General features: G+C 37.3%; 1 protein-coding gene and 1 pseudogene across 7 annotated transcripts in view; both read left to right on the plus strand.

Annotated features, from left to right (window-relative positions):
- SIK3 (SIK family kinase 3) overlaps positions 1 to 26,994 on the plus strand; it is a 231,255-nt gene that overhangs the window by 121,008 nt on the left and 83,253 nt on the right. For all 7 annotated transcript variants that reach the window (XM_045556413.1, XM_045556417.1, XM_045556414.1 and 4 more), the window contains exons 2-3: positions 6,949 to 7,065; positions 10,254 to 10,317. In XM_045556413.1, coding sequence (XP_045412369.1) covers positions 6,949 to 7,065; positions 10,254 to 10,317 — 181 coding nt within the window. The remainder of the gene's footprint in view (positions 1 to 6,948; positions 7,066 to 10,253; positions 10,318 to 26,994) is intronic.
- LOC123643165 lies at positions 11,658 to 11,741 on the plus strand (annotated as a pseudogene).

A 26,994-nucleotide genomic window follows, 5' to 3' on the forward strand; every position in this document is an offset into this window, starting at 1 on the left:
GAGAAGAAGTCCTGAGACCAAAATATTTGAGAACTGCTGACTTAGGGCTGTAAGACTTAATTTAATTCTCTCAGAGAATTCCTCTTGAGAATGGTTACTAATGAGCTGCACAAGGGCAGGGCAGCAAACCAGTCAGTAGCTCAGTAAACATTTTTTAATGGAATTAAATTGAGTTTAGAATACAACGTTTGAGACCTTATTTGAGATTCTCTCCTAAGGCAATGTTTGAGCATTGAGTGCCTTGTAACTTGGGCCAACTTTCTGTAACATAGGTAATTGGCAATTCTGAATATTGAGGCAGCTATTTCAGAAATCATTTTCAGGGAATGCCTCCTTTAACTGGTAGATTAATTGTGTTGCTAGTTGGCATTGTCTAGATCAGTGCTGTCCAACAGATTGAGGGCCACATATATTATTTAAGATTTTTTTGTAGTCATATAAAAAAGTAAAAAGAAACAGATGAAATTAGTTTTAATAATGTAATTTATTTAGCCTAGTATATCCAAAATGTCATCATATCTACATGTCATCAATATAAAAATTTATCAAGAAGACAGTTTATTTTTTTACTATTATCTTCAGAATCTGGTGTATATATATTACCTTTTTACATCAATTTGGACTAGCCACATTTCAGGTGTTCAGCAGTCACATGTGGCTAGTGCCTGCTGTATTAGACTATTCAAATCTAGATTATAAAATCATTCTAGAGCTGAGCTGAGAATGGTCTAGACCAGCGGTCCCCAACCTTTTTGGTACTTGGGACCAGTTTCATGGAAGACAATTTTTCCACAGACCTGGGCTGGGGGGATGGTTTCAGGATGATTCAAGCGCATTACATTTATTGTGCAGTCGGACCACTCTGCTAATGATAATCTGTATTTGTAGCCGCTCCCCAGTGCTAGCATCACCACCTCAACTCCACCTCAGATCATCAGGCATTAGATGCTCATAAGGAGCACGAAACCTAGATCCTTTATCATGCACAGTTTACGGTAGGGTTTATGCTTTTATGAGAATCTAATGCTGCCACTGATCTGACAGGAGGCAGAGCTCAGGCAGTGATGTGAGTGATGGAAGTGATGGGGAGTGGCTGTAAATACTGATGAAGCTTCACTCACTGGCTGGCTGCTCACCTCCTGCTGTGTGACCTGGTTCCTAACAGGCTACGGACCAGTACCAGTACCGATCCATGGCCCAGGACTTGGGGACCGCAGATGTAGACTAGATAATTTTGTCATAGAAATAGAGAATAAAAATTTTGCTACAGATGTTAATATAAAAACATAACCCAGTAGAAAAAATTCACAACAACAAAACATTTGATAACTGCCTAAGTTTTATGACGTTTCAGTGAGAACTAGAATTTTTCTTTAGAATAATATTGAAAAAGTAACTTTCTCCAATGTATTATATTTTCTCTTTTTTGCTCAAAAGCATACCATTTGCTTACTATATTCTGTGAAATTATACATGCATCTGCATACCGGTTTAAGGGAATGCTGTTTCTCTTTTTGGAGGAATTTTAGCGCTGTGGTCTTTATATTTTCTACCTAAGTAGTCTTTTAATTGTCCACATATTATAGCATATCCCTGAATTCCTATTATGGGGGTAGTTATTTCTGATGGGGAATGGTGAGGAGGAAGTATGGTTTGTTTTGATCTTAATACTGACCTTTTCCTTGGTTTATTTGCTTTTTCTGTCACCTTATCTTGCTTGTGAATGTCGTATCAGAACATGCAAGTGAATTATTGCCTTTTGTGAAGAAACCACTATTTTTTTTCAGTTTCATTCCCTATGAGCATTACTGTGCTTGCAAAAGTGAGTTGAGAGTTAAAAGGACTGTGTTTTTTAGTAGTTAGAACTAAAAGGGGGAAACGGCAGTTTTTCCCCTTCTAGAATGAATAATAAAGAGCTATGACTTTAAATTTGGCATGATCTGATTTTAATTTTTTTCTTACCACATGCCAATTAAAAAAGAGTTTGTTGAATGGAAATATCTTAAGTAGGGAAATTCTTAAGGACTCTCACAATCCTTTATAATCCATATCAAATATGTTTAGTGACATTTATACAATGCCATGTTTAATTATTAAAGTTTCAATTCACAAAATCATGCTCTTTGCAAGATAAAAGAATTCTATCTAGAACAGGCAAACTTTAGGAAATATATGGTTTCTTAGTAACGTGTTGGGAGTTTCATTCTCTGTTATAATTTTTATATATAAGTGCAACTATGTAATTTGTAGATTTTCATTCCCAATCTAAAAAAACATATTCTTTGAGAGTTTGTCCTTTGTTTACGTACTGATTTACCTTTTCTATGACACATTTAATTTTCAAGCAACTGGTGTACTTTAAGCTAAAATCTTTATTATGTAGCCTCCAGCAATCTATGGCTGTGAAAATTCATGCTCATGAATCTGTTCAGATATTCTCAAAATAATTATACCTGAGTGCCAGCCTCCTGCTCTCTGACTTGGTAGTTTCTTTGTTCCAATGGTATTTTTCTGCTTTTTAGAGCACCTCCATGTTCCAATTTGCAGCTAAGGTTGGACCTGAGCTTCAGGAAGTTGCCTTCTCCATTAAGTGGTCCTATCAGGCAGTTGTGCTATTGTCAAGTAGCATTAAGTGTCCTCCTCTCAGATGTTAGATACTTAGGGATGGCACAGGAAGCCTGACCGGCTGCAAAGAAGCAGGCCACTGTCTCTCTGGCACAGGCTTGAGGGTCAGGTCTTGCTGTGGGTTCTATCTTGTGGTTCAGTATGACTTTCCTGAATGGAATGCATTTTTTTTTTCCAGCTCTGTTCCTTCCGTGTTCTTCCCACTTCAGCTGGCAGCAGCTAGTTGGTTCTGAATGCTGCCCACAAATTGTTAGCTGTCTTGCTTCTTGGCCCCTCAACTCGCCCCTTGAATAAGGAATTGATGAGTTTCAGATCCAGGATTATGGTGCTTAGTGAAGCAAATCTAATCCTTGCCAAGGAATACCTAAAGTTTAAGGTTTGATTCCAGAAAAAAAGAAATAACAACAGCAATACTTGTAGTGAACCTATATTGCATGGTTAAATGTGCCAGGCATTATACCAAGTAGTTTACATGCGTATTAGCTTAGTTAATCCGCAACAACCCTTTAAAATAGGTTCTATTGTTATCCATATTTTATAGATAAGGAGCCACAGAAAAATTAAATAACTTGCTCAAGGTTACACACTAAGGGATAGTTCTAAGATTTTGAATCCAAGTATCTTGACTCCAGAGTTCTGGCTTTTGACACTACATTCAGCTGCTAAGTAAAGCTTCACTTTTAAGCATCTTGTGGAATCTTAAATCTCGCAGAAGAATAGACAGGAATTTGATGTTTTAGTCTTTTAAGTCTCTCTGTACTCTCCTTCTAAGAACAGATTACACTTAATACAATTTTTCCTGAAAAGATAAGAATACATTTCTTTTTAAAAATTTATGTTTTTTATTTATAAAATTATACATATGTGTGGGGTACATGTGATGTTTTAATACATGCATATAATGTGTAATTATCAAATCAGGATAATTAGGATATCCATCAACTCAAACATTTTCCCTGTGTTGGAAACATTTCAAATCTTGTCACTATTTGGAAATATGCAATAAATTATTGTTAACAATAGTTAACAGAAGGCATTATTTCTAGTATAGATGCTCCTTGACTTGTGATGGGGTTATGTCCCAATAAACCCATCATTTCTCAACAAACCCATCATAAGTTGAAAATATGGTAAGCCAAGAATGGATTTAATACACTGTAGGTATTGGCTGTGATTGTGTGGCTGACTGGGAATTGTGACTTGCTGCTGCCCAGCATCCCAATAGAGAGAGTACCATACTGCATATCATTAGCCCAGGAAAAGATCAAAATTCAAAATTTGAAGTATGGTTTGTACTGAAAGTCTATTTCTTTTGCACCATCTTAAAGTCAAAAAATCATAAATGGGACCATTGTAAGTCAGAGACGGCGTAAGTTCTCTCACTAACTTGAGACAGTCATTCTGCCTCTCTGGTCTTATGTGCCTTGTTTGCAAAGTGAAGGTTTTGGGAAGTGTGCCACAAAAGTAAACTCTAATCAGTCTCATGTATGACTAGCAAGGGAAAGTTTTTCAGTAAAATACTAAGAATACATTTCAATACATAGGACCATATTCCCTTTATGTGAAGTTGGATATACTTGTTACAAACTGTAAAATTATATCCATACTATACCTTTATCTTTATTAAATTAAAAATATTGATTAGGTACATGGTATATGTGATAAGATCTTTTCTTATAGATAATTAGGTTTGGTTTTCTCTTTACCTTTATGAGGGTCCTATTGCTACAGAATGCTGGCAGAATTCGGAGTGAGTGCACTGTGAATCAGGGAGGCCCCGCTGTCTGACTCCCTCAATTACGGTGTGACCCAGCACTCTCTTGGAGAGGAGAAAGTGCAAAAATTTGGTCAGTTGCCTTGAAGGCTACTCCTTTCCCCCAGTTACTTTGTACATGCCATCAATTAGTAGGGTGTGGGCAGAGGTGGGGGATTTCAGGCACAGTCCTTAGACAGTTGACGACCCGTTGTTAAGATCAGCAAATCCTAGCATTGCTTCCCAACTTCTTGTACATCGTGGAATGGATAGAAAGTGCTATTTCCTCTGAGGTAAACCAGTGAGGCTCCTTGAGACCGGAGGTGATCATCATTGCTTATAACCCGTTTCCATCTGGAAGTTCTGCCGTGGGCACATGCCTGCTTGTTACAGGAATACGCTGCAAGATGCTATTCACATGTAAGATTTCATTAATAATTACTATTAAGACCTGGCTATTGGTTCTATAAAGAGACGTTTTGTACCATGATTTTTTGTGTGTTTGTTTTGAAAGCTGTCCTGAGAGAAGCAGGAACAAATGCCAGACCAGTTGTTGGAGTTAAGGTCCTATACGTGATCTGGTGTAAAATGAGGACACATAGAAATGCTAGTGGTCAAGGGTCATGTGGTTCAAGACTTCTTATAGGAGATGAAGCAGCTGGTGAGATTCTCCTCATTAAATTCTCTACCTTCTTTTCTGCCTACTCCAATTCTTTTTATAGTCAAATTTGCCTTCTTTGTGACATCTTGCCCTGTGTCTACCTCTCTCCTACAGGTGAAGGTCATTCACCAATCTCTGTTCTACTGTTATGCCTGGTACATAGCTCTGTTGATTGTACTTACAGTGCTGTATTGTTATGTTTCACACCTCTTTCTCTAATTAGACTGTGAGCTCCTTGAAGTTCAGGCGGTAACTGGTTAATCTTTTTTAACTCAACTCATTGCATCATTAGACAGGGCTTAAAGGCTCTTTGAATCCAGCTGAAATTTTGTCTCCCTATGTCATTCTCCCATTAGTCCTAATTCTAATATGTCAAACAACTCCAAATAAAATTCTTTTTATGCTAGTCATTCATATATTTGAATAACCAATTTACCATGTATGGCTCCATACAGTCTTTATTTCTCTGAGCTAAACATTTTTACTGTTGAAATTTTGCTTCTCTGGTTTTTCTTTTTTCTTTCATTAAGTGCCATATAAGTTTCCTTTCCCTCTCTCAGTATATAGAATCTTAACGTTTTAAGAATTGGAGGGGACTAGAATTTACCTATTCCAGGTCCCTCATCTAATACTACTAATACTACTTACATACTGATTAAGTAATTGAAACTGAGATACAGAGATATTTGGAGGCAACACAAATGTTTTAAGTATTTCACTGAGAATAATGAGAAAGTTGAGATTTAGTAGATTCTAAAAAGTCCCTCATCTTTAATTCTGCTTTAAAATGTATGTGCTGCTGGGTATCTTTAAAAAAACGGGCATATTGGAAAGATATGTTTCATGCTGAAGCCATGTATGAATGGTAGAGAAATACCTTCAGATTCTTATTATTGTTAAGAATTTGACTCTTAAAGCCAAGATGCCTGGGAATCTTCGGTTAATTACTTAATCTCTGTGTGCTTCAGTTTCCATCTTCATAAAACAAGATTAATAATAATGTAGGTGTTACGAGGTTTAAATGAGTTAGTACTTGCAAAGCACCAAGTATTATGTCTGGCACATAATAAACATTCAGTGTATGGAGCTCCTGCTGCCGCCCCAACATCAGCACCACTACCACCACCACCACCACCACCACCACTACTACTGCTACTACTAGTGAGTTATACAAGCACCTGGTGAGATGTGGCAAGCCCCTATAAAGTTCTGGTAGAACCTTACTAAAACGTGTACTTAATGATATAACATTCTTATCTTAAGGAGAGGCCCTACACACCACTCTCTGCACTGGAATATGATTTGACCCAGACTGTAACCACACCTATGGAGCAATGAAGTGTTTTGTCATGGGATTTTACTGTATAAGCAATTTAAGAAATGGCAGAAGAGCCATTAGCTTTTGGAGTCTGTTCCTTTGAGACCAACTTGCTAGGAATCCATTTTCTGTCTTTTTTAAGGGGTAAATTAATTTTTCTCATGGACATTCTGTAAACAACGTACTGGCAGCTTGTATTTTGTGGAATATAATGTTTTAAAGTGGATTTAATTTTCCTTAGTAAACTGCTTTTTTTTCTGAGACAGAGTCTTGCTCTGTTGCCTGGGCTGGAGTGCAGCGGCATCAGCCTAGCTCACAGCAACCTCAAACTCCTGGGCTTAAATGATCCTGCCTCAGCCTCCTAAGTAGCTGGGATTACAGGCATGCACCACCATGCCTGGCTAATTTTTTTCTATTTTTAGTAGAGATGGGGTCTTGCTCTTGCTCAGGCTGGTCTCAAATTCCTGACCTCAAGCTATCCTCCTGCCTCAGCCTCCCAGAGTATTAGGATTACAGGCATGAGCCACCCCACCTGGCCAGTAAACCGCTTTTAATAATGCATCAGAGTAAATTTTCCTCCTCTTTTATCAGGTTGCTATCAAGATCATAGATAAGACTCAGCTGGATGAAGAAAACTTGAAGAAGATTTTTCGGGAAGTTCAAATTATGAAGATGCTTTGCCACCCCCATATCATCAGGCTCTACCAGGTAGGATCATTAGGCTCTACCATGTAGTGGTGTAGTGAATGGCTACGAAGAACCTAGAATGGTCAGTTGTATCTATGGCTGCCTTTGAAGAAAATGTGGGTGGGTTAACATCTGCAACTTTTTTTGTTGCTATGTTCATGTGATCATCCTATTATATTCTCCACCCTTCTATTCCCCACTCAGTAGTTAGTATCCTCATGTTTTGCCTTACCCAGGTAGGTCTTTTTAATTTGTTCTTTAAAACTTGATGCCATTCTTAGCAAGAATTATGCAAAAAGATTATTCAGAAGATGATGAGAACTTATTTTATTTAGGTCAGAATTCTAAAACAGGATGGGAAATCCAAAAGGAAGACAGAATTTAGACAGGTGAAAAGATAGAGATGAATATAACATTATTTTTACAACATCATTAAAATACTAATTTCTGAGGTCATATTATGAATTGTGATGACAAAGGATATTTTAAGTATTGCTATTGCTTCTTGCATCAGTTAAAACCTACCTCTTTTCTATTCTAATAAGGTCCTGGACTTAGTTTTCAAAGGTAGCATTGAATTATTTTGACAATCAAGAGACTGTTTCTAAGTAATGGGAGAGATTTTTATTTTAGTTTTCTTACTTTCCCAAGAAATATGCATATTTCATGCCATCATCAAAATAATTCCCTATCCTCACTACAAAAGCAGTAAATCTGATGGCTGGAATTTCAAGCCAGATAGGAAGGGAGGATCTTGCCTTAGCAGGCTGGTGGAAGAGATATTTTGGGAGAGGTGGGGCTTTGGGGTGCTTCTCAAATTGCAGTGTGTTGGCAGCCACAAACTCTGCCTCTGTACAGGGCCAGCTCTACGGGCTGCTTTCTGCCAGAACAGCCATCTCCTAGTTCTGGAGGAAGTGGCCACCCACTCAGTTCATTTGCTGCTGTTAGTCTGCAGTAAATGGCTACTGGCCCAGACATGGGACCATGTGCAAGAGCGGAGAAAGCACACCCAAGGCACAGTGGGCAAGCTTTCATAGCCTGTTACGTTTATGGAAAAGAAAACATGTCATGATGTTAGTATGTGTGGTTAAGGCTACAGCTTTAGCATTCCCTGGCATCAGCTGCTCACATAATGAAATGAATTAGGTCAGCAGGAGCAGACCTGTTGAAATTTATCAGACTAAATTATGTTTAACAACACCTATGTTCTGCCCCAGAAGTAAACCTGTGAAAACTTCCTGGTATTGCCTGAAGACCTGTGTCTGAGCTCACAAGTGTCTAACCTCGTCTTCCCTCCTATCCTGGTAGACTGAATAAACTTTTTGACCTCACCTTTTAAAATAAGTCATCTTTATATAATTGCAGGGCTTAGGCTGACCTTTCTCAAGAGGTTGGTTAACTTGTAGGTATTAACCTTATAACCAAATTCTGTGAGTTTGCCTCTCTTACCCAGTATTTCATTAGCCTGTAAGAATTTACATGGTTCTAGCCCTGGCTTTGAACAATGCCTCCTTGTAAACTTTAATTTTGCTTTCTGGCAGCTAGTATTATTAATGGGAAATTCTGAGCTGCCAAGGTGAATGGCTAGCAAATTGTCATCATATGGTATCAAGGTAGTTTTCAGGTTCATCTCTTCAGGTTTATAGAGTGAACAAATATAGATAACTGTATATAAAACAACAGTTTTTGAACTCCTGAAAAGTCTAATAATAAAAGAACATTTGCAGTTAGTAAAAGACCTGGGTAGTACAAAAGACGTATATAATATGACATTTGTTTTTTTCTTTCTTTTTTTCTAAACACTTGCATGTATTTAAAGCATTTACTTTTTGTCATGTAAATCAACATGTGGAGAGAGAGAGCACAGAATCAATACATAGGCTAATATCACCAGTATATAGAGAATTTTTGAAAAGAGAACAAAAAAGGACAACAGCTATTAGACTGGAAAATTAAATTAATATGCACTCATACAATGGAATACTATGAAGCCATTAAAAAGAAGAGATAGATCTATATATTATAATACATAATGTTGTTATATGGCATTAATACATATAAATATAAAAGTAACTGGGAATTAATTAATTAACTGTACAGTGAGTGTCTAGAACTGTGTTGTCCAAAGTGGTAGCTACTAGCTGCATGTGGCTGTTGAGTACTTAAATGTGGCCAGAGTGACTGAGGAACTGGATTTTTAATTTTATTTAATTTTAATTGATGTAAATGTATAAACTGAAGCAATTTACTATTTTTAAAGATTGTTGAAATTATAATATTTTAGACATGGGATAAATAAAATATATTATTAGAATTATTTTCACCTTTTTCTTTTTTCTTTTAAATGTGGCTACTAGAAAAGTTAAAATTATATATGTGGCTTACGTTATATTTCTATTGGACAGCACTGTTCTAGAAGGATATACAATAAACTATTAACAGCGTTCCTCTGGAGAGTCAGATGGAGGGGGTTGGGAAGAGGAAAATCTTTGGTCTTTTGTTTATATACTAGGTATTTCTGATGTTTATAACGAGTGTACGTAGGCACATATATTGTTTTAAAAAATGTTTGATGGAAAAGGTGAAAGGGAAGACAGGACTAACAACATATTATAGCAAATTAAAAATAAAGTAGCAAAATAGGGACCAAGACAAAATATAAATAATTTGTTACTTAAAAAATTGATTATTTTAAATTATTGTTCCCTTTTTTAAATTAATGGGCAGTGGAAAAGAAATTTGTTATTTCAGTTTTAAAAAGAAAGCCATATATGATTTCTTTGCAGTTCTTAAGTGATTCCTATTATTTTCCTTAAAGCTTTGTTGTTTTGGTTGGGTTTTCAGGGGGCATTTTTGAGGTTCAAGTGATTGGTCTTGAATGTGAACTGTAAGTTCTGGTTCTTGACAGCTTCTTTGCTTCTCAGTGTTATGGAACTTAAGAGATTACAGAGACCTGATGGAACAACAAAAGGACTGTCTCTCTCAAGCAGTAAATGTTTCCTACTTTTAAGAACTTGGAGAAATATCTGTTTTCTCCTTTTCTTCTTAGTAACATTTATATTTATTCCTCCCAAAATGTTTTAAATTTTCTTTAAGCGGTAGTGGTTATTACTATTTCAAATGACAAAAGAGGTTTCATTAGTTTCTCTTCCTGTGATATCGGCCTGTCATTTGTGTCACTGTCTGTCACTTTCCTGCCTTTGCACCAGGTTATGGAGACAGAACGGATGATTTATCTGGTGACAGAATATGCTAGTGGAGGGGAAATATTTGGTAAGTACATTTATTGCATTCTTTAAACAGCTATTGAGCACCCGATGGCAAACCTAAAATAGCTGTTCAATGCCTTTGTCACTTGAGCAGCTGTCACTTGATGCTGTCCTTCAGTCCTGTCATTTTCTATCAACACAGTAATTTTAATTTGTTTTGATTAACCTAGTAAAATCTCCCCAACATGTTTGTTTCCTTAGCAAAGGTGTTTTGTTTGGTTCAATCAGGTGCTGACAGTTGAGGTTAAAGATTTCCAAAAACAAACATCCTTTCAGAACATGTAACTGAGGGTCTTTCCTATTTCCAGGTTCTAACTGAGGTTACCAAGTGTGCCAGGCTCTGTGGTGCGAGAATGCTCCGCTTGGAGCAATCTCACCCTAATGCATTCCTTACACTTTGTTTAAATATAACATGTAACTATATTCCTTACCATGTGTTCACAGTTCCCCTTGATGATTCTTGTAATTTTGGAGGTTTTGCCTTTAGTAGCTATTTTTTTTCTCTCACACTTAGCTTTAGCACAACATTTGTTTTAGTACAACAAATAAGCAAGAGATTTGTTACTGACAACTGACTTTTTGAGGTGGTAAAAACTGGCAAAAAAAACTACTTTTTTTTTTTTTGAGACAGGATCTTGCTCTGTTGGCCAGGCTAGAGTGCAGTGGTGTCATCATAGCTCACTGCGACCTCACACTCCTGGGCTCAAGCCGTCCTCCTGCCTCAGCCTCCTGAGTAGCTGGGACTACAGGCACACACCACCACGCCCAGCTAATTTTTCTGGTTTTTTTTTTGTAGAGATGGGGTCTCACTCTTGCTCAGGCTGGTCTTGAACTCACAATTTTTTTTTTAACAGTGACAAACAGAACTAAGTAGAAGTAAAGGGTAAATTTTCAAATCTAAATTGACATATCTTTTTTTTTTCTTTTGGCAACTAACTATAGAGAAAGTTTTTATATACTTTATGTTTATCTAATTTATTTGGGGGTTTGTTTTTAATTTCATATTTATTCATGTTTTTAATGTCACATTTATTTCATATTTGTATTTATATGTGAATACTAATTTAAAATTTATTTAAAAGCATAGAATTACCTTTAAAATGGAATCTTCTTATTAATGACTGGTTGATTGTGGCTACAGAGATTTTTTTGGTGTGTGTGGCTTAAACTTTCCCCAGCAATCTAATATTTTTTGTTTCTAAGTATCTTCATGATAAGTGCTAGTCCTTTTTAAATGAAGTATCCTCATTTCTTAATTTTAGCCTTAATTTTCTTCACATATGTGTTTATTTTGTGTCAAAGCTAATGTGATGGAATGAAATTTATAATTAGAATATAGTCTGGATCCTTTTGTAGTTCATAAGCATGGTGATTGGGCTTTGGCCTCCTCCAACCTTGTGACAATGTTGGCATATTACCTGTCTAACATGAAAAAAAAAAGAATATAGTGTGGGAGGGGATACTTTATTTCAAAGAAATGAAAGCATTAAAAGGTTTGAAGAATAGCATTGTATGTCAAGAAGATATAGTAGAATTTTTCAATATGAATGACAATTATATGGCAGTCATGTGTCTTGGAGATGCTGACTCCGTTAAGACACTGGTTTTCCCTCCATGAAGAAATCTGGCAGAAGACAAACATAGAAATCAACATACTACTTTGACCATGAGAACAGAAACTGTAAAACTCTGTATAGGTGAGAGCAGTAGTGCAGATGGCAGTGTGATTAACTTTTGGAGATCAAAGAAATCTTCCTGGAGGACATGGTTATATGGAAGTCCATGAACCATAAAATAGAAGCATAATAGAGGGTATTTGGAGAGAGAAATAGCAATCATGTTATGGGAGAGTATACTACAGCCTGACATGGGTAAGTTATGATGAAACTGCCACAATTCCGATCACAATTGTACACAAAAGCAAACGGACTACTTTCATTATCTAGATACCTTTTTACAAGTTTTATTCTTAAAAAAAAAAAAGCAAAACATCTCCCAAATCCTGAACTACCTATTTTATCTCATAGAAAGACATTTATTGGTTGAGAAACAATAGTAATTTTGGGAGACAAAAGACCATGTCATCTTAATGTTCATAATGGTCAGAGAACACAGGGCACATCAGATCTATATTCTTTAGAAAAGCAGATTTTAAAAGTACAGGTGAGATAACAATCCCCTGGTCATGGACTCTGTGTGAATGTAGTTCAAGGGATGAGCAAACAAAATAGTACTTTGGATAATATTATTTTTAAAAGGAAATATGTAATTATATATGATAACACATTGTATAATATATAGTAACACAAAATATTCTATTAGTATTATTAATTAATTGTTATGGTAATATAAAAGATCCAGATGAAGAAGAAAATGGAAGAAGGTAGTGTATTGCCTAAAGAAATTTTTTTTAAAAATTTTTTTATTTTATTTTATTTTTTGAGACAGAGTCTCGCTCTGTTGCCTGGGCTAGAGTGAGTGCCGTGGCGTCAGCCTAGCTCACAGCAACTTCAAACTCCTGGGCTTCAGCGATCCTACTGCCTCAGCCTCCCGAGTAGCTGGGACTACAGACATGCGCCACCATGCCCGGCTAATTTTTTCTATATATATTTTTAGTTGGCCAGATAATTTATTTCCATTTTTTTTAGTAGAGACAGGGTCTCACTCTTGCTCAGGCTGGCCTCGAACTCCTGACCTCGAGCGATCCACCCGCCTCCGCCTCCCAGAGTGCTAGGATTACAGGCGTGAGCCACCTCTCCCGGCCTGCCTAAAGAAATTATGCACAGGGATAGACTGCTTCATGAGCTCTGATTTTTAAAACTGTCTGTTAAAGGTGAAAGGAAGAGCTTAGTCAAGAACACAGGCTTTGGAGTTAATTAGACCTAGGTTTCAATCACATCTCTGCCACCTATTTGCTCTTTGCTTGTCAAATTAGTAAATGATTCTGGGACTCAGTTTCAAGGTCTGCCAAAGGTAAAATCTGTAAAATTTGCCTCATAGTTGTGAAGATGAAATGAGACAGCATATATAGAGCCCTAGCACTGTGCTTGCTTATTACCTTCACATTAAAGAACGAATGGGAGATCAGCTTCTGGCATGAAAGTTGCCAGAAGCTGCTGACCTGTTTCCCAATGAAACTGGTAAAAACTATGAAAGAAAAAAACCCAGCCGTTTCAAGTCTCTGGAAATAGTCCTAAGGGCAGACGACAGCAAATGAAGACTCATTTATTCAAGAACATCTATGAAAATTCAGAAATAAACAAGAGAGTGTAATATTTGAACCAATATTGCTCTATCCCTCCCCCTTCCTAGCTCAGCAATGTAGAGATTCCAGTCCTCCTGCAGCCAAGAACGCAGGGCTTCCTCCTATGAAAAGAAAAACTTACAACAAATTTAGTTTGACGATCTCAATTTGGTTTACTTTTTTCTTTTTGTTTTTTGAAGAGAAAGGGTATCACTGTGTTGCTCAGGCTGGATGAACTCCTGGGCTTAAGGGATCCTCGTGCCTCAAGCTCCTAAGTAGCTGGGACAGGCATCACTGCGCTCAGCTTCAGTTGACTTTATTTGGGATTCTAGAATTGGGCGACACTTCATTCCATAAAATAGAATAAGTGTTCAATGATGAGCAGAAGAGGTTGGCTTTATAGACAGAAAAGCTGAAGAAAGCAGAAGCAAAGAACAAAGAATGTATTAGTACTTTTAGATAGAACAAGAGAAAATTAACTGGGTAGTAAACATCAAGTTACTTCAGACTATTTTTTTTTTCTGTGCAAGTATTAAAAGCAGAGGGAACTTCATTCATTCATGCCAATTAAAGATTTTAAACTGGCTTGTTTGGGAAATTAGTTGTTATCTCTTTTTCCTGATTTCTCAGAAGGTCAGACAACAACTTAGTTTGGGTTTGGAACTTTAGCATGAGTGACTCCATTTTGATTTTTAGTCTGGTCTGTTGGGGCCTAGTGCTTATTCCAAAAAAATGATCTCTTATAATTTTTACTTGTCATTTCCTCCCACTCTCCCCTAGCACCTGGGCAGACAGATTTCTTTCTAGGAGGATCAGGGCATCAGTATTTCATATCCTGCACCCAGTTATCTGTTGCTGAGGCTGAGTCCTAGAGGAGTGCAGTAGAGAGTTGAGGGCTTCCTTCTTTTGCTGAGGCCCAACTTGTGGGATTTGATAGTGGCATGCTGAGAATACTGGGACCCAGATCTCTCTTGCCTTGTGTCATAAGATAGTGGTACCATGCCAGGAGAGGCAAGCTGAGAGGACCCCATGCTGATGTCTCTCCCTCCTTCTGCTGAACTCTCAGCTCCTTTAGTGGGAATATCACTTAGAGAGAAATTTGCCATTGCCCCCATACTCAGCTCCGGAGCTCTGACTCAGAGAATTTGTCTGAGGGGTAAAATAGACCATAAAACAGGTAGCTCTTAGTTTCTTACCAATGGAATAGACTTCATTTGCAACAGAGAGGAAGAAATTCAAGCCCAAATGCACTCTCAAGAACAGTGGAGGTTGTGGTAAAAGGTATTTGAGAGGAGATTCGTGACAAGGGTAAACTGTAGGTCTGCTAGTTTGCTGGAGAGAACCAGGAATGACATCTGGGAAGAGCTTTCTCGAGGTCAGAAGAAGAAAAATAAAATACTGATCTTGGAAACTATTCCTTCAAAGGAACCAGAATTTGATTGTGTTCTTTGTAGACCCAGGGCATTGTTCAAAACAATAGAGCAATCAGTGAGCAATTAATTAGTGGAGTTTAACAGCTGGGTATAGTTAGTAAAAGAGAGGAAGAAAGTCCTAGCAAACTCATTGTGATCCCAGAGTAACTGTAGGCATACCAAAGCTGTTTCTCCCCGAGGAATAACATAAGGGGCTGAACATTGTGTATATGGAGGGATAAACATCACTAAAAGAATCCAGCCAGTCACTAAACAAATTAACAAGCAAATAACAAGCCCCAGAAAGGGGAGGGAGATGGGAGATATACTAGTACCCAGAGGTGCTATATTATTTAAAACGTCCAGTTTCCAACAACAGTACAAAAAACTACACAGCATGCAAAGAATTAGGAAAGTATGAGATATGTAGGACAAAGAGCAGGCCATTGAAACTGCCCGTCAGAGAGACCAGATGTCAGATTTATCAGAAAAAAAAACTAAGGAGCCATTATAAACATGTTCACAGAAATAAAAGGACTCAAAATTAAAGCAGTAAAGGAAAGTATGGTGATCATATCACTTCAAATAGAGAATATTAATAAGGAGATGTTATAAAAAAGAGCCAACCTATGGAGTTGAAAAGTAAAATAACTAAATAAAAAGTTCTTTAGAGAGGCTGAACCATAGGTTTGAATTGGCAAAAGAAAGAAAAAGCAAACTTGAAGATAGTTTCATAGAGATTATGCAAGCTGAAGAACGAAGATTAAAAAAGAATGAAGAACAAAATACATAGACTCAGTGAAATGTGGGACACCATCAAGTGTTCCAACATATACATAATGGAAGTATCAGAATGAGAGGAGAGAGGGAAAGGAGCAAAAAAATTATGGAAGGAAGTAATGGCTATAAAACATGACAAATTGATTGATAAACAATAACCTATCTGTTTAGGCAGCGCAACAAAATCTAAATAGGATAAACGAAAGGAGATGCACAGACAGACACATCATAGTGAGAATGGTGAAAGTCAAAGACAAGGAGAAAATATTAAAAACAGTAAGAGCAAAATGACACATCACTTAAAGGAAACCTCAATAAGAATTGCAGCTGACTTCTCAGCAGAAACAATGGAGCCCAGAAGGCAATGGGATAGCATATTCAAAGTGCTCAAAGAGCTGGATGTGGTTGCTGGTACCTGTAATTCTAGTAGAGGCTGAAGTGGAAGGATCATCAGGGCCCAGGAGTTCAAAACCAGCCTGGGCAACATAGTGAGACTCTGTCTCAAAATTTTTTTTAAAAATTAGCTGAGCATGGTGGCACATGCCTAAACTCCCAGCTACTCAGGAGTCTGAGGCAGGAGGATCACTTGAACTCAGGAGTTTGAGGCTTCAGCTATGATCATGCCACTGCATGCCAGCCTGGGTCACAGAATGACACCCTGTCTCTAGAAAACAAAAACAAAAAACCAAAGTGCTCAAAGATAAAAACACCGAAACATCTACATCCTGCAAAACTATCTTTCGGAGATGAAGGTATGATAAAGACTTACCCAAGTAGTCAGAAACAGAGAATTTTTTGCTGACAGACCCACCTAACAATGATAAGAAACACTAAAAGAAGTTCTTTAGGCTAAAAGCAAGTGACATCAGCAAAGGTAATCTTATAATTGTAAAAGAAGAGATGCATATTTTTTCTTCTTAACCTATTTAAAGAGTAATTGAATGAAATAATATGTATATAATGTATTGGTAGGCCTATAATGTAATATATATGTAACATATCTGCTAATAGCACAAAGGAGGTGCGTAGAAGAAAAACTGCATTGGCTTAAGGAAATCACTACAGATGGTAAAGTAATAACTATAACAGTATGTTATTGGGTTTATAATATTAATAGATATATTAATAATATTTATAAGGTAATACTACAAGTAAGGGGAAAGGAATAGACCTATAAAGGAGTTATATTTTTGTATATTACTGGAATTAAGCATAAATGGAAAGCCCATTTAAGTAAGATAAAAATGTGTATAGTAAACTTTGGAGCAATCAATAAAAAAAAAAACACAACCCTTAAAATCTATAGTGGAAAAAAAGCATTAAAGAAATTGAAATACTACATTAGAAAATATTCACTTGGTGCAAAAGCAGGAAGTAATAGAGGAATAGAGGAACAAAAAAGACATGAGGCATAAGAAATAAAAAGTAAAATGGCAGACAAATCCAACTATATCAGTGATAACATTAAATGTAAGTGAATTGAATGGTCTAATGAAGAGGCAATGTTTTTAAGACTACCTGGCCTAACTGCATGCTGTCTACAGGAGATATACTTTAGTATTCATTTTTGCATTCAAAGAAAGATAGAAGTAGATTGAAAGTAAAAGGATAGAAAAAGATATAGCATGCAAACAGCAACCACAAGAAAGCTGGAGTGGCTATCCTGATACCAGACCAAATAGACTTTAAAACAAAAAAGACTTTGTTTCTTTTTACTAGAGGTAAAGAGAGACATTCTATAATGATAAAAGGGTTAGTCCATTAGGAAGATATAACAGTTAAAAACATATATGGACTTAATAACACAGCACCAAACACATGAAGCAAAAACTGACAGAGAAACAGACAATAGTTGGAGGCTTCAGTGCACTACTTTCAATAATGTGTAGAACAATGAGACAAGATCAACAAGGAAAAAGAAGACTTGAACAACATCATACACCAACTAGACCTAACAGACATCTATAGAACATTCTGTCCAACAACTGAATGTATATTCTTCTCAAGTAAACACAGAATACTTTTCAGGATGGACCATATACTAAGCTATAAAAGAAACCTCAATAAACTTAAAGGATAACAATAAATATAAATTATGTTCTCCATCTACAATAGGATGAAATTAGAAATAAATAGCAGGGAAAAATTTGGGAAATTCACAAATATGTGAAAATTATACAACAGCACACTTTTAAATAAATAATGGATTAAAGAAGATATCGAAAGTGAATTGAGAAAATACTTTGAAATGAATGAAAATGAAAACACAATATAACATAATAAAACTTATAAGATGCAGTTAAAGCAGTGCTTAGAGGAAAATTTATAGTTGTAAATTGCCTATAATTAGAAAGATGTCAAATGAATAACCTAACTTTCTACCTTAAGACACTGGAAAAGCAAGAATGAATCTAAAGCAAGCAAAAGGAAGGAAATAACAAAGATTATAGCAGAAATTAATGAAATAGAGAACAGAGAAACAACAGAGAAAAATCAAATGAAACCAAAAAATGGTCCTTTGAAAAGATCATCAGAATAGCCTGGCTGTGGTGGTTCATGCCTATAATCCTAGCACTTTGGGAGGCTGAGGCAGGAAGATTGCTTGAGTTCTAGAAGTTTGAGACCAGCCTGAGCACTAGCGAGACCTTGTTTCTTCAAAAAATAAAACAATTATCTGAGTGTGGTGGCAGATCCACCTTACAATTAGCTCCTGCTGAGGTGGAAGCATTGCTTGAGCCCAGGAGTTTGGAGCTTGCAGTGAGCTATGATGATGCCACTGAACTCTAGCTCCGGCAGCAGACCTTGTCTCACCTCAAAATGAAAGAGAGAGAGAAAAAAAGGAAAGAATAAAGAAAAGATCAACAAAATTGACAAATTTTTATCTACATTAATCAAGGGAAAAAAAAGAGAAGACTCAATTAGAATCAGAAATGCAAGAGGGGACATTACTACTGCCCCTTGAGAAATAAAAATGATTATAAAGGAATATTATGAACCACTGTACATCAATAAATCAGATAACTTAGATGAAATGGGCAAATTCCTAGAAAGACACAAACTGTTGAAACTGACTCAAGAAAACATAGTCTGAATAGATATAATCAAAGTACAGAGATTGAAGTAGTAATCAGCAAAACTCACAAAGAAAAGTTCAGGCCCAGAGGCCGTCACCACTGAATTCTACCAAACATTTTAAGAACAAATAGGTAATCTCAATAAGGTAATAAGAATTATATGTTTTTTCAAAAAGCAAATTCTAGAGTTGAAAAGAAATGAAAAATTCACTAGATGAGTTCAGCAGCAGATTTGAAATGGCAAAAGATACAACCAATGAAGTTGAAGAAACATCAATAGAAATAATTCAATCTGAAGAACTGAGAGAAAAATCATTTAAGATAAATAATCAGAGCCTCAGAGACCTGTGAGACCAGATCAAGCATACCAACATATTTGTAATAGGAAATCCAGAAGAAGAGGACATAGAAAAAGGAATAGGGAAAATACTTGGAGAAATAATGGCCAAGAACTTCCAAAATGTGTCATAAACATTAATCTACAGTTCCAGGAAACTCTAGTGTACCTCAAGTAGGATAAACACAGAGATCCACATCTAGATCTAATACAATGTAAATCAATGTCAGACTACTCAAAGACAAAGAGAATCTTGAAAGCAGCAAGAGGAAAAATGATTCATCACATACAGGATAACAACAATATGACTTTCCGTTGACTTCTCATCAGGAAAAAAAGGAGACCAGAAGACAGTGTATTGACACATTTAAATTGCTGAAATAAAAAAAAAACCCATAAACAAAAAAATTTATACTAATGAAGACAAAATATGACGACAAAATAAAAATATTCACAAATAACCGAAGACTGAATTTGTTGTTGGCAGATCTACTGTAGAAGACATATAAAAGGAAGTGCTCAGGCTTAAGGGAAATGACACCAAATGGTAACTCCTATCTATGGGAGGAAGTGAAGAAAATCAGAAATGGTAACTGTGTAGGGAAAAGTAAAAGACTATATAAATGTATATTTTTTTTCTTCTCTAAATTTCTTTAAAAGACATATAAAATTGCTTAAAGCAGCAATTACAACACTTTATATTTGGATTTCTAACATATGTATATGTACTATAAAGGCACAAAGGAGGGTTGAGGAAATGGAGTTATGTTGGAATAAGTTGCTGTATTTTATTTGAATCTGGTATTAACCTGAAGTAGATTGGGATAAATTAAAATGCATATTGTAATCCCTAGAGCAACCACTAAAATATAAATCAGCTTCCTACTTTGAAGGCCAGTGGCAAAAATTACTCTTGGGAAATTTAAGTATGATGGGAAAGCATAAGAGTCGGGTGGTAGCTAGCGGGGGTCTTGCTTGAGTGTGTGCTGCCTTTTTATTATGTATTTGACATAAGCCTCCAGCTTATGTTGAGGTAAAAGAACCAGGAGAACCAAAAGAAATGTAGGTATAAGGGAGAGAGTGAGATTTAATGGAGCATACCTCAAGGAGATACAAGAGGCTACATTTTAGTGCATAGGTGGAAACATCAGTCTTGGGCCATGTAGAAAGGAAGAAGGTGGAGATGGAGTTGCAGGCTGGTGAGTTTGTAGAAATATTTGTGATGCTGAAGTTTGGGAGATTGAAGTTTAGAGTTTTGCTCCCTAGTATAGTCATGTGTTGCTTTATGGCAGGGTTACATTCTGAGAAATGCATCATTAGGCAATTTTGTCATACTGCAAACATTATAGAGTGCACTTAGACAAACCTAGATGGCACAACCTACTACATACCTGGGCTGTATGGTATAGTCTGTTGCTCCTAGGCTGTAAACCTGTTACAGTATGTTAGTGTACTGGATACTGTAGACAATTGTGTAACACGGTGGTATTTGTGTATCTAAACATAGAAAAGGTACAGTAAAAATACAGTACAAAAGATAAAAAATGGTATACCTATGTAGGCCACTTAACCATGAATGGAGCTTTCAGGACTGGAAGTTGCTCTGCGTGAGTCAGTGAGTGAGTGGTAAGTGAATATGAAGGCCTAGGACATTATTGTACACTACTGTAAACTTCCAAACACTGCTACACTAAATTTATTTTAAAAAATACACTATGATGTTATGACAGCTATGACATCACTAAGTGATAGGAAATTTTCAGATCCATTATAATCTTGTGGGACTGCCATCATTGTATAGTCTGGCATTGACTGAAATATCTTTATGGTGGTGCATGACTGTGCTATCTTTTAAGAAGTTGGAAAACAATTTGCATGCTGAGATGAGATTTGGGAATAGCTGCCAAAGGAAATGAAAGAAGGAGGTTGAAAATCCCAAATCCCAAAATCTAAAATCCAAAATGCTCCAAAACCTAAAATGTTTTGTTTATTTATTTGTTTCATTTTTGGATTGGGTCTCTCTAAGTTGCCCAAGCTGGTCTTGAACACCTGGACTCAAGCAATCCTCCCCCTTCAGCCTCTCGAATAGCTGGGACTACAGGCATGTACCACCCTGCTGGCTCAAAATCTAAAACTTTTTGAGCACTGACATGATGCTCAAGGGAAATGCTCGTTGGAGCATTTTGGATTTTGGGTACTTAACCGGTAAGTATAATGCAAATATTCCAAAATCTGAAAAAATCTGAAACACTTCTGGTCCCAAGCATTTCAAATAAGGAATACTCAACCCGTGAGGGACAAATCAGAGAACTGATAGGCAGCATCCAGAGTCTAGCAACTCTTGGATAGATATCTTAACATTTGTTGGGACTCTACGTGTGGCTTATTTTATGGGTTTGTTTTTTTTTTTTTAGCTGTACCAGGCAGCCTAGGTACAGCAGTGAAGAACACAGCTAGTTGGATTGATCTAGAGTTTTTCAAGGTTGTTTCAAGTGATGAATCATGGCCTGTGGAAGTTTCTGCCCTAGGTGTAAGGGAAAGCAGCTGGAAACTTTGTCCTGGTGTTGTTGGCAGATTAAGAGACAAACTGCTTTAGGTAGTAGTTTGCTGCTCGATTATAAACTCAATTTCAGGGTTGCTGTAAGAAGGTTGTAGCTGTCTTACCTTCGGTGGTAGTCACACTATATTTGGAGTGTTATCTTCAGTTTTGAGTACTGTATTGTATCAATAAAAGAGACATCAACAGTCGGAATGTGATCAGGATGGTGAGCAGTGTTTACAATTATTGGATTAAGGAGTGGGTTAGAACAGGACCTGTGGAGAAAGTAATGTTTAAACAGAGTTTTCAAATATAAGTTTACTGAGTGGAAGTGAGCTTTCCAGAGCTTTCCTGATGGGTGATGTATGTAAAGACTCGAGGGCGTGGAACAACTTGGTATAATCAGGGAACTAGAACTATTTAATAGTTTCTTTGAGCATTATGTAGGTGATGGGCTAGTGGTTTTTCAGATTATTCCAGAGATTCTAAATATCTATGGAAATGTCTATGATGTCTTCTCTGAGGAGATGGTATATGAGGCAGGGCTAAGAGGTCATGCTTTCCTCACACATATATTCAACCAACCCCCTTTTTTCTCGTATTCAGTAAGATTGTCTCTGCTTTTGCACCTATAATGCTGATTTGATTTCCATATAAGATTTACAGCTGGGTGTGGTGGCTCACACCTATAATCGTAGCACTTTGGGAGGCCAAAGTGGGAGGATCACTTGAGGCCAGGAGTTTGAGACCAGCCTGGGCAATAACATGACCCTGTCTCTACAAAATAAAAAATTTAGGTGGGCATGGTGGTATGTGCCTGTTGTCCCACCTACTCAGGAGGCTGAGGTAGGAGGATCTCTTGAGCCCAGGAGTTTAAGGTTGTAGTGAGCTACAATGATGCCATGCCACTCCAGCTGAGCAAAAGAGCTAGGCAATCCATCAGTCAAGATTTCATTTAAATAAGTAAATCTGTGGCCACTAAAAATTTGATCCACTGCTTAGATTATAATGGGCCATGGAAAGGCTTTAAGCAAGGGCCAGGACATAGTCTGACTTATGTTTTAGAAAGGGTGCTTTGGTGGCAGTGTGAGAATGGATTTGAGAAAGGTAAGACTAGAGTCCAAGAGAACAGTGAGGAAGCTGTTGGAATAAAACAGATGAGCCTGAGGAGAGTCTCTTAAGTAGTGGCAATAGGGACAGAGAAAATGTGTTATAGATATAGTTATATACGGCAGCATTGTTAGTGGTTAAGAATATGGATAGAATCAGGCTGTCTTTTTTTTCTTTTTTTTTCTTTATAAGAGATGAGGTCTCACTGTGTTGCTCAGGCTGGTCTTGAACTCTTGGCTCAAGGGCTCCTCCTGCCTAAGCCTCCCAAGTAGCTGGGACTACCTGTGTGATCCACCACACCTTGATTCAAATCCTAACTCCACCACTTACTACCTTTTTGAGCTTCAGCAAGTTATTTAACTTCTCTGCCTTAGTGTCCTCAACTTTAAAATGAAGAAGATGATGATGGTAATACCACCTATCTCAGAGGGTTGTTGTGAGCGTTATGTGAAGTGTTTAGTCCATGCAAACATTATGTTCATGGCAGCATTTCCCAAAATAGCATAATAGCTAAAGACTTGAAAGAAGCTAAATGTTCATCAGCTGATGAATGGCTAAAGAAAATGTGGCATATCCATACAGTGTAATATTACTAATATTCACTGATAAAAAGTAATGAAGTACTATTACATGCTATAGCATAAATGAACCTAGAAAACCTTATGCCAAGTGAAAGAAGACAGACACAAAAGGCCATATATTGTATGATTCCATTTATTTTGTTCTCTTTTCCTTTTTCAATTATTATTTTTTGTGCAGACAGTGTCTTGCTGTGTTGTCCAGGCTGGTCTTGAACTCTTGGCCTCCTCCCTTGGCCTCCCAAAGTGCTGGAATTACAGGCATGAGCCACCACATTCTGCTTGCAAAATCCCGAAAAGATAAATCTATAGAGACAGAAAGTAGTTTCATGGTTGCCGGGCGATGGTGTGGGGAGAACCAGGACTAACTGCTAATTGGTACAGGATTTTTGGGAGGGGGTGATGAAAATACTGTAGAATTAGTAGTGATGGTTGCACGACATTGTTAATATATTGAAACCACTGAAGTGTGTGCTCTAAAATGGTGAGTTTTATGTCATGTGAATTATATCTCCATTAGAAACAAATTTTTGAGAAAGAAAAATGCTTAGAACGAATATTGCCTGGCACATAGTAAACTCTCACTGGTAGTTACTATTATTTAAGAAGTGTAATATTATAGGATTTAGTAATAGATTGAATATAGGGTCTAAAAGAGCTTAGGCAACCTAGGATATAGATTAGCAAAGATTTTTTTGTAAAGACCCAGATAGTAAATATTTGAGGCTTTGCAAGCCATACAGTGTCTATTCAACTTTGGCGTTGCTCCCCCCACCAAAAAAATTTAAAAGTAGCCATAGACAATATATAAACAAATATTGTGACTGTGTTCCAGTGAAACCTTATTTACAGAAATAGGCAGCACTCTGTATATATACTTTTAGTATAGTATACAGAAACCACCAAATTCTACACTTTAAAATGGTGAACTTAGACAGTATATGAATTATATCTAAATAAAAGTGGTATAAAAAAATCAGACAGTAAGGCCAGGCACGGTGGCTCACGCCTGTAATCCTAGCACTCTGGGAGGCCAAGGTGGGTGGATCACTCGAGGTCAGGAGTTCGAGACCAGCCTGAGCAAGAGCGAGACCCCCGTCTCTACTAAAATTAGAAAGAAATTATCTGGCCAACTAAAATATATATAGAAAAATTAGCCGGGCATGGTGGCACATGCCTGTAGTCCCAGCTACTGGGAAGGCTGAGGCAGTAGGATCGCTTCAGCCCAGGAGTGTGAGGTTGCTGTGAGCTAGGCTGGTGCCACGGCACTCACTCTAGCCAGGGCAACAAAGCGACACTCTGTCTCAAAAAGAAAAAAAAAAAAAAAAAAAATCAGACAGTAGACTGAATTTTGGCCCATAGGCCCATAGTTTCCCAGTCTCTTATTTAGGGTAACTATCAATTTTCTCACCTGGGTTATTGGATTGATCATGGTGCTACCATTAGAGATAGGAAATTAAAGGAATAGAGGTTTAAGGAGGGGAAATGAGAAATTTGGGGAGATGTGTGGATGGGGAATGAGAATAGCCTATGGTATTTTAGGTGTCTGTAGGCTGTTCAGCTAGAGATATATAGGAAATAATTCAATGTATAGTTTTGGAGTTTGGGATAAGTTTGGGTGAACATAAAACATCAGTAGTTACTAACATATAGGTGGCATTTTAAACCAAGGAAGTGTAGACGATCAGTCGAGGGCAGTATAGAGAAGAGTGAGAAGGTTGAGGGAAAAATGAGTATTTAAAAAACAGTCAGAGACAGGAGGCTTAGCAAAAGATGCTAAGAAGGAATAGTCGAAATAATAGAAGAATCAAAAGTAGAACGTTTGTGGAAGCTAAAGATGAGAGAGCTTTGGAAGAAAAAGATGAAGACTTTAGATGCTACAAAGAGGTCAAAATAAAGACTAGCAATTGGCAACTAGGACATGATTTGTGACTTTGGCCAGAGAAGTGTCAAGGAAATGGTGGAGGTGAGAGATGTTAAAGAAGTGGAGGCGTTGGGTAAGGCTAGTATTGTGAGAAACATAGCTGTCAAGACAACAAGGGAACAAACAGTAGTTTGAATAGGAAGCTGGGTTGTTGGAAGAGAATTCTCCATGGGTATCTCACATTTATTAATGTCTTTTGAGCAAGGCACTGACTGCTTTTGTTCTAGACTGTCTTTTTCAAGATGTTTGCATAGTGAGCAGCCTTGGCAGATAAGAGATAATATCTCCTTCCAGAGCTCAAAGATAGGTCTGTTTTTTGCCCATTATATTAATAGAAGATTTGAGTTCTCTAAGCTCAGGGTTCCTCTCCTATAATGCACCTAGTGGTGTGTGCAGGTATCACCTGGTCGTCTTTGCGTTGCCCTGTGAGAATTAGGGTTTGGAGAACTAAAGCATGTTAATGCTCATGCTGCTTGCTGTATCCTAAGTAACAATGTCCTTTGTCTCTGACTTAGGGGGTCTTGTGTATTCTCCCAGCATTCATGCAGTTGTGGCAGGTTGAATCGTTAGCTCACAAGTATGGCAAAATCTCAAACCCTCTTGGTACTTGACAAAGAACAAGGAGGGTTTTGTTGTATTTTGATTTGTTTAGATATGAGACTTGATTATACATTGAAGTTGAAGATGCAGCAGTGAGGAAGATGAGTTTAACAATAATTGATGTGGAAAACATAACCTGAACAAGAAGATCCCTGAGGAATGGGAAGTGATTGAGCTATGAGCACAGTTGCCAGGAATTGGCCTTGCACAAGAAGGACAGAAGGTAAAAAATGCATGTGGGTGTAGGTAATTTTTTTAGGTAGAAGAATATGAAGTAAGATATTTCGTGCCTTTTGTCTAATTTTCTATTTGGAGTAGGAGTCATCAGCTGAAAGTTAAGGGTGAGAGAGTTGAGACCTGGATCAGGGTGGAGAAAGTGAAATTAGCTGCTGGGAGGAACAAGAGAAGGAGTGATTAGGGCTAATAGAGTTAATGAAAGGCCCTAGATAGGAAACCATAGCATGTTATTCCATTATATAAGATTGAATGATCCCCCCACCCGCCAACAAGGCTCATGGGGCAATCAATGATAAGACAGACAATTGGACTGATCCGGTGTTTGGAGATTACAAGACATGTGCAAGACAAGTTGAAAGCAAGTGTGTTGGGCATGAGAGTGCTGGAGACATAAAAGTCTAAAACTACCCTGCCTGATACTGTAGCCACTCGCCACATGTTGCTGTTGCACATTTGAAATGTAGCTAGTGCAACTGAGGAACTGAATTTTGAATTTAATTTAATTTATGTTTAAATGTAAAAACTGAGCTATTGTGTAAGAGTTTTAAGCCAACTGCGAGAGTTAGCCAACTACAACGTTAGAGAGCATGGTCTCCAAGATCACTCTCACTCTGGCACCAACTGCACGTTTGGGAAATTCCCCAAACCACCCTCAAGTTTGATAAATTGCTGGAAAGGCTCACAGAACTCACTAAAAGCTAATATACTCACAATTACAGTTTATTACAGGGGAAAGATACAGGTTTAAATCAGCTGAGGGAAGAAGCACAGAGTCCAGAAGTCCCAAATGCAGAGCTTTTCTTGTCCTCTCCCTGTGGAGACAGGATGTATTACTGTCATGGTATT

This window comes from Lemur catta, chromosome 7 (assembly GCF_020740605.2).
Source record: "Lemur catta isolate mLemCat1 chromosome 7, mLemCat1.pri, whole genome shotgun sequence".
NCBI classification, from domain to species: domain Eukaryota; kingdom Metazoa; phylum Chordata; class Mammalia; order Primates; family Lemuridae; genus Lemur; species Lemur catta.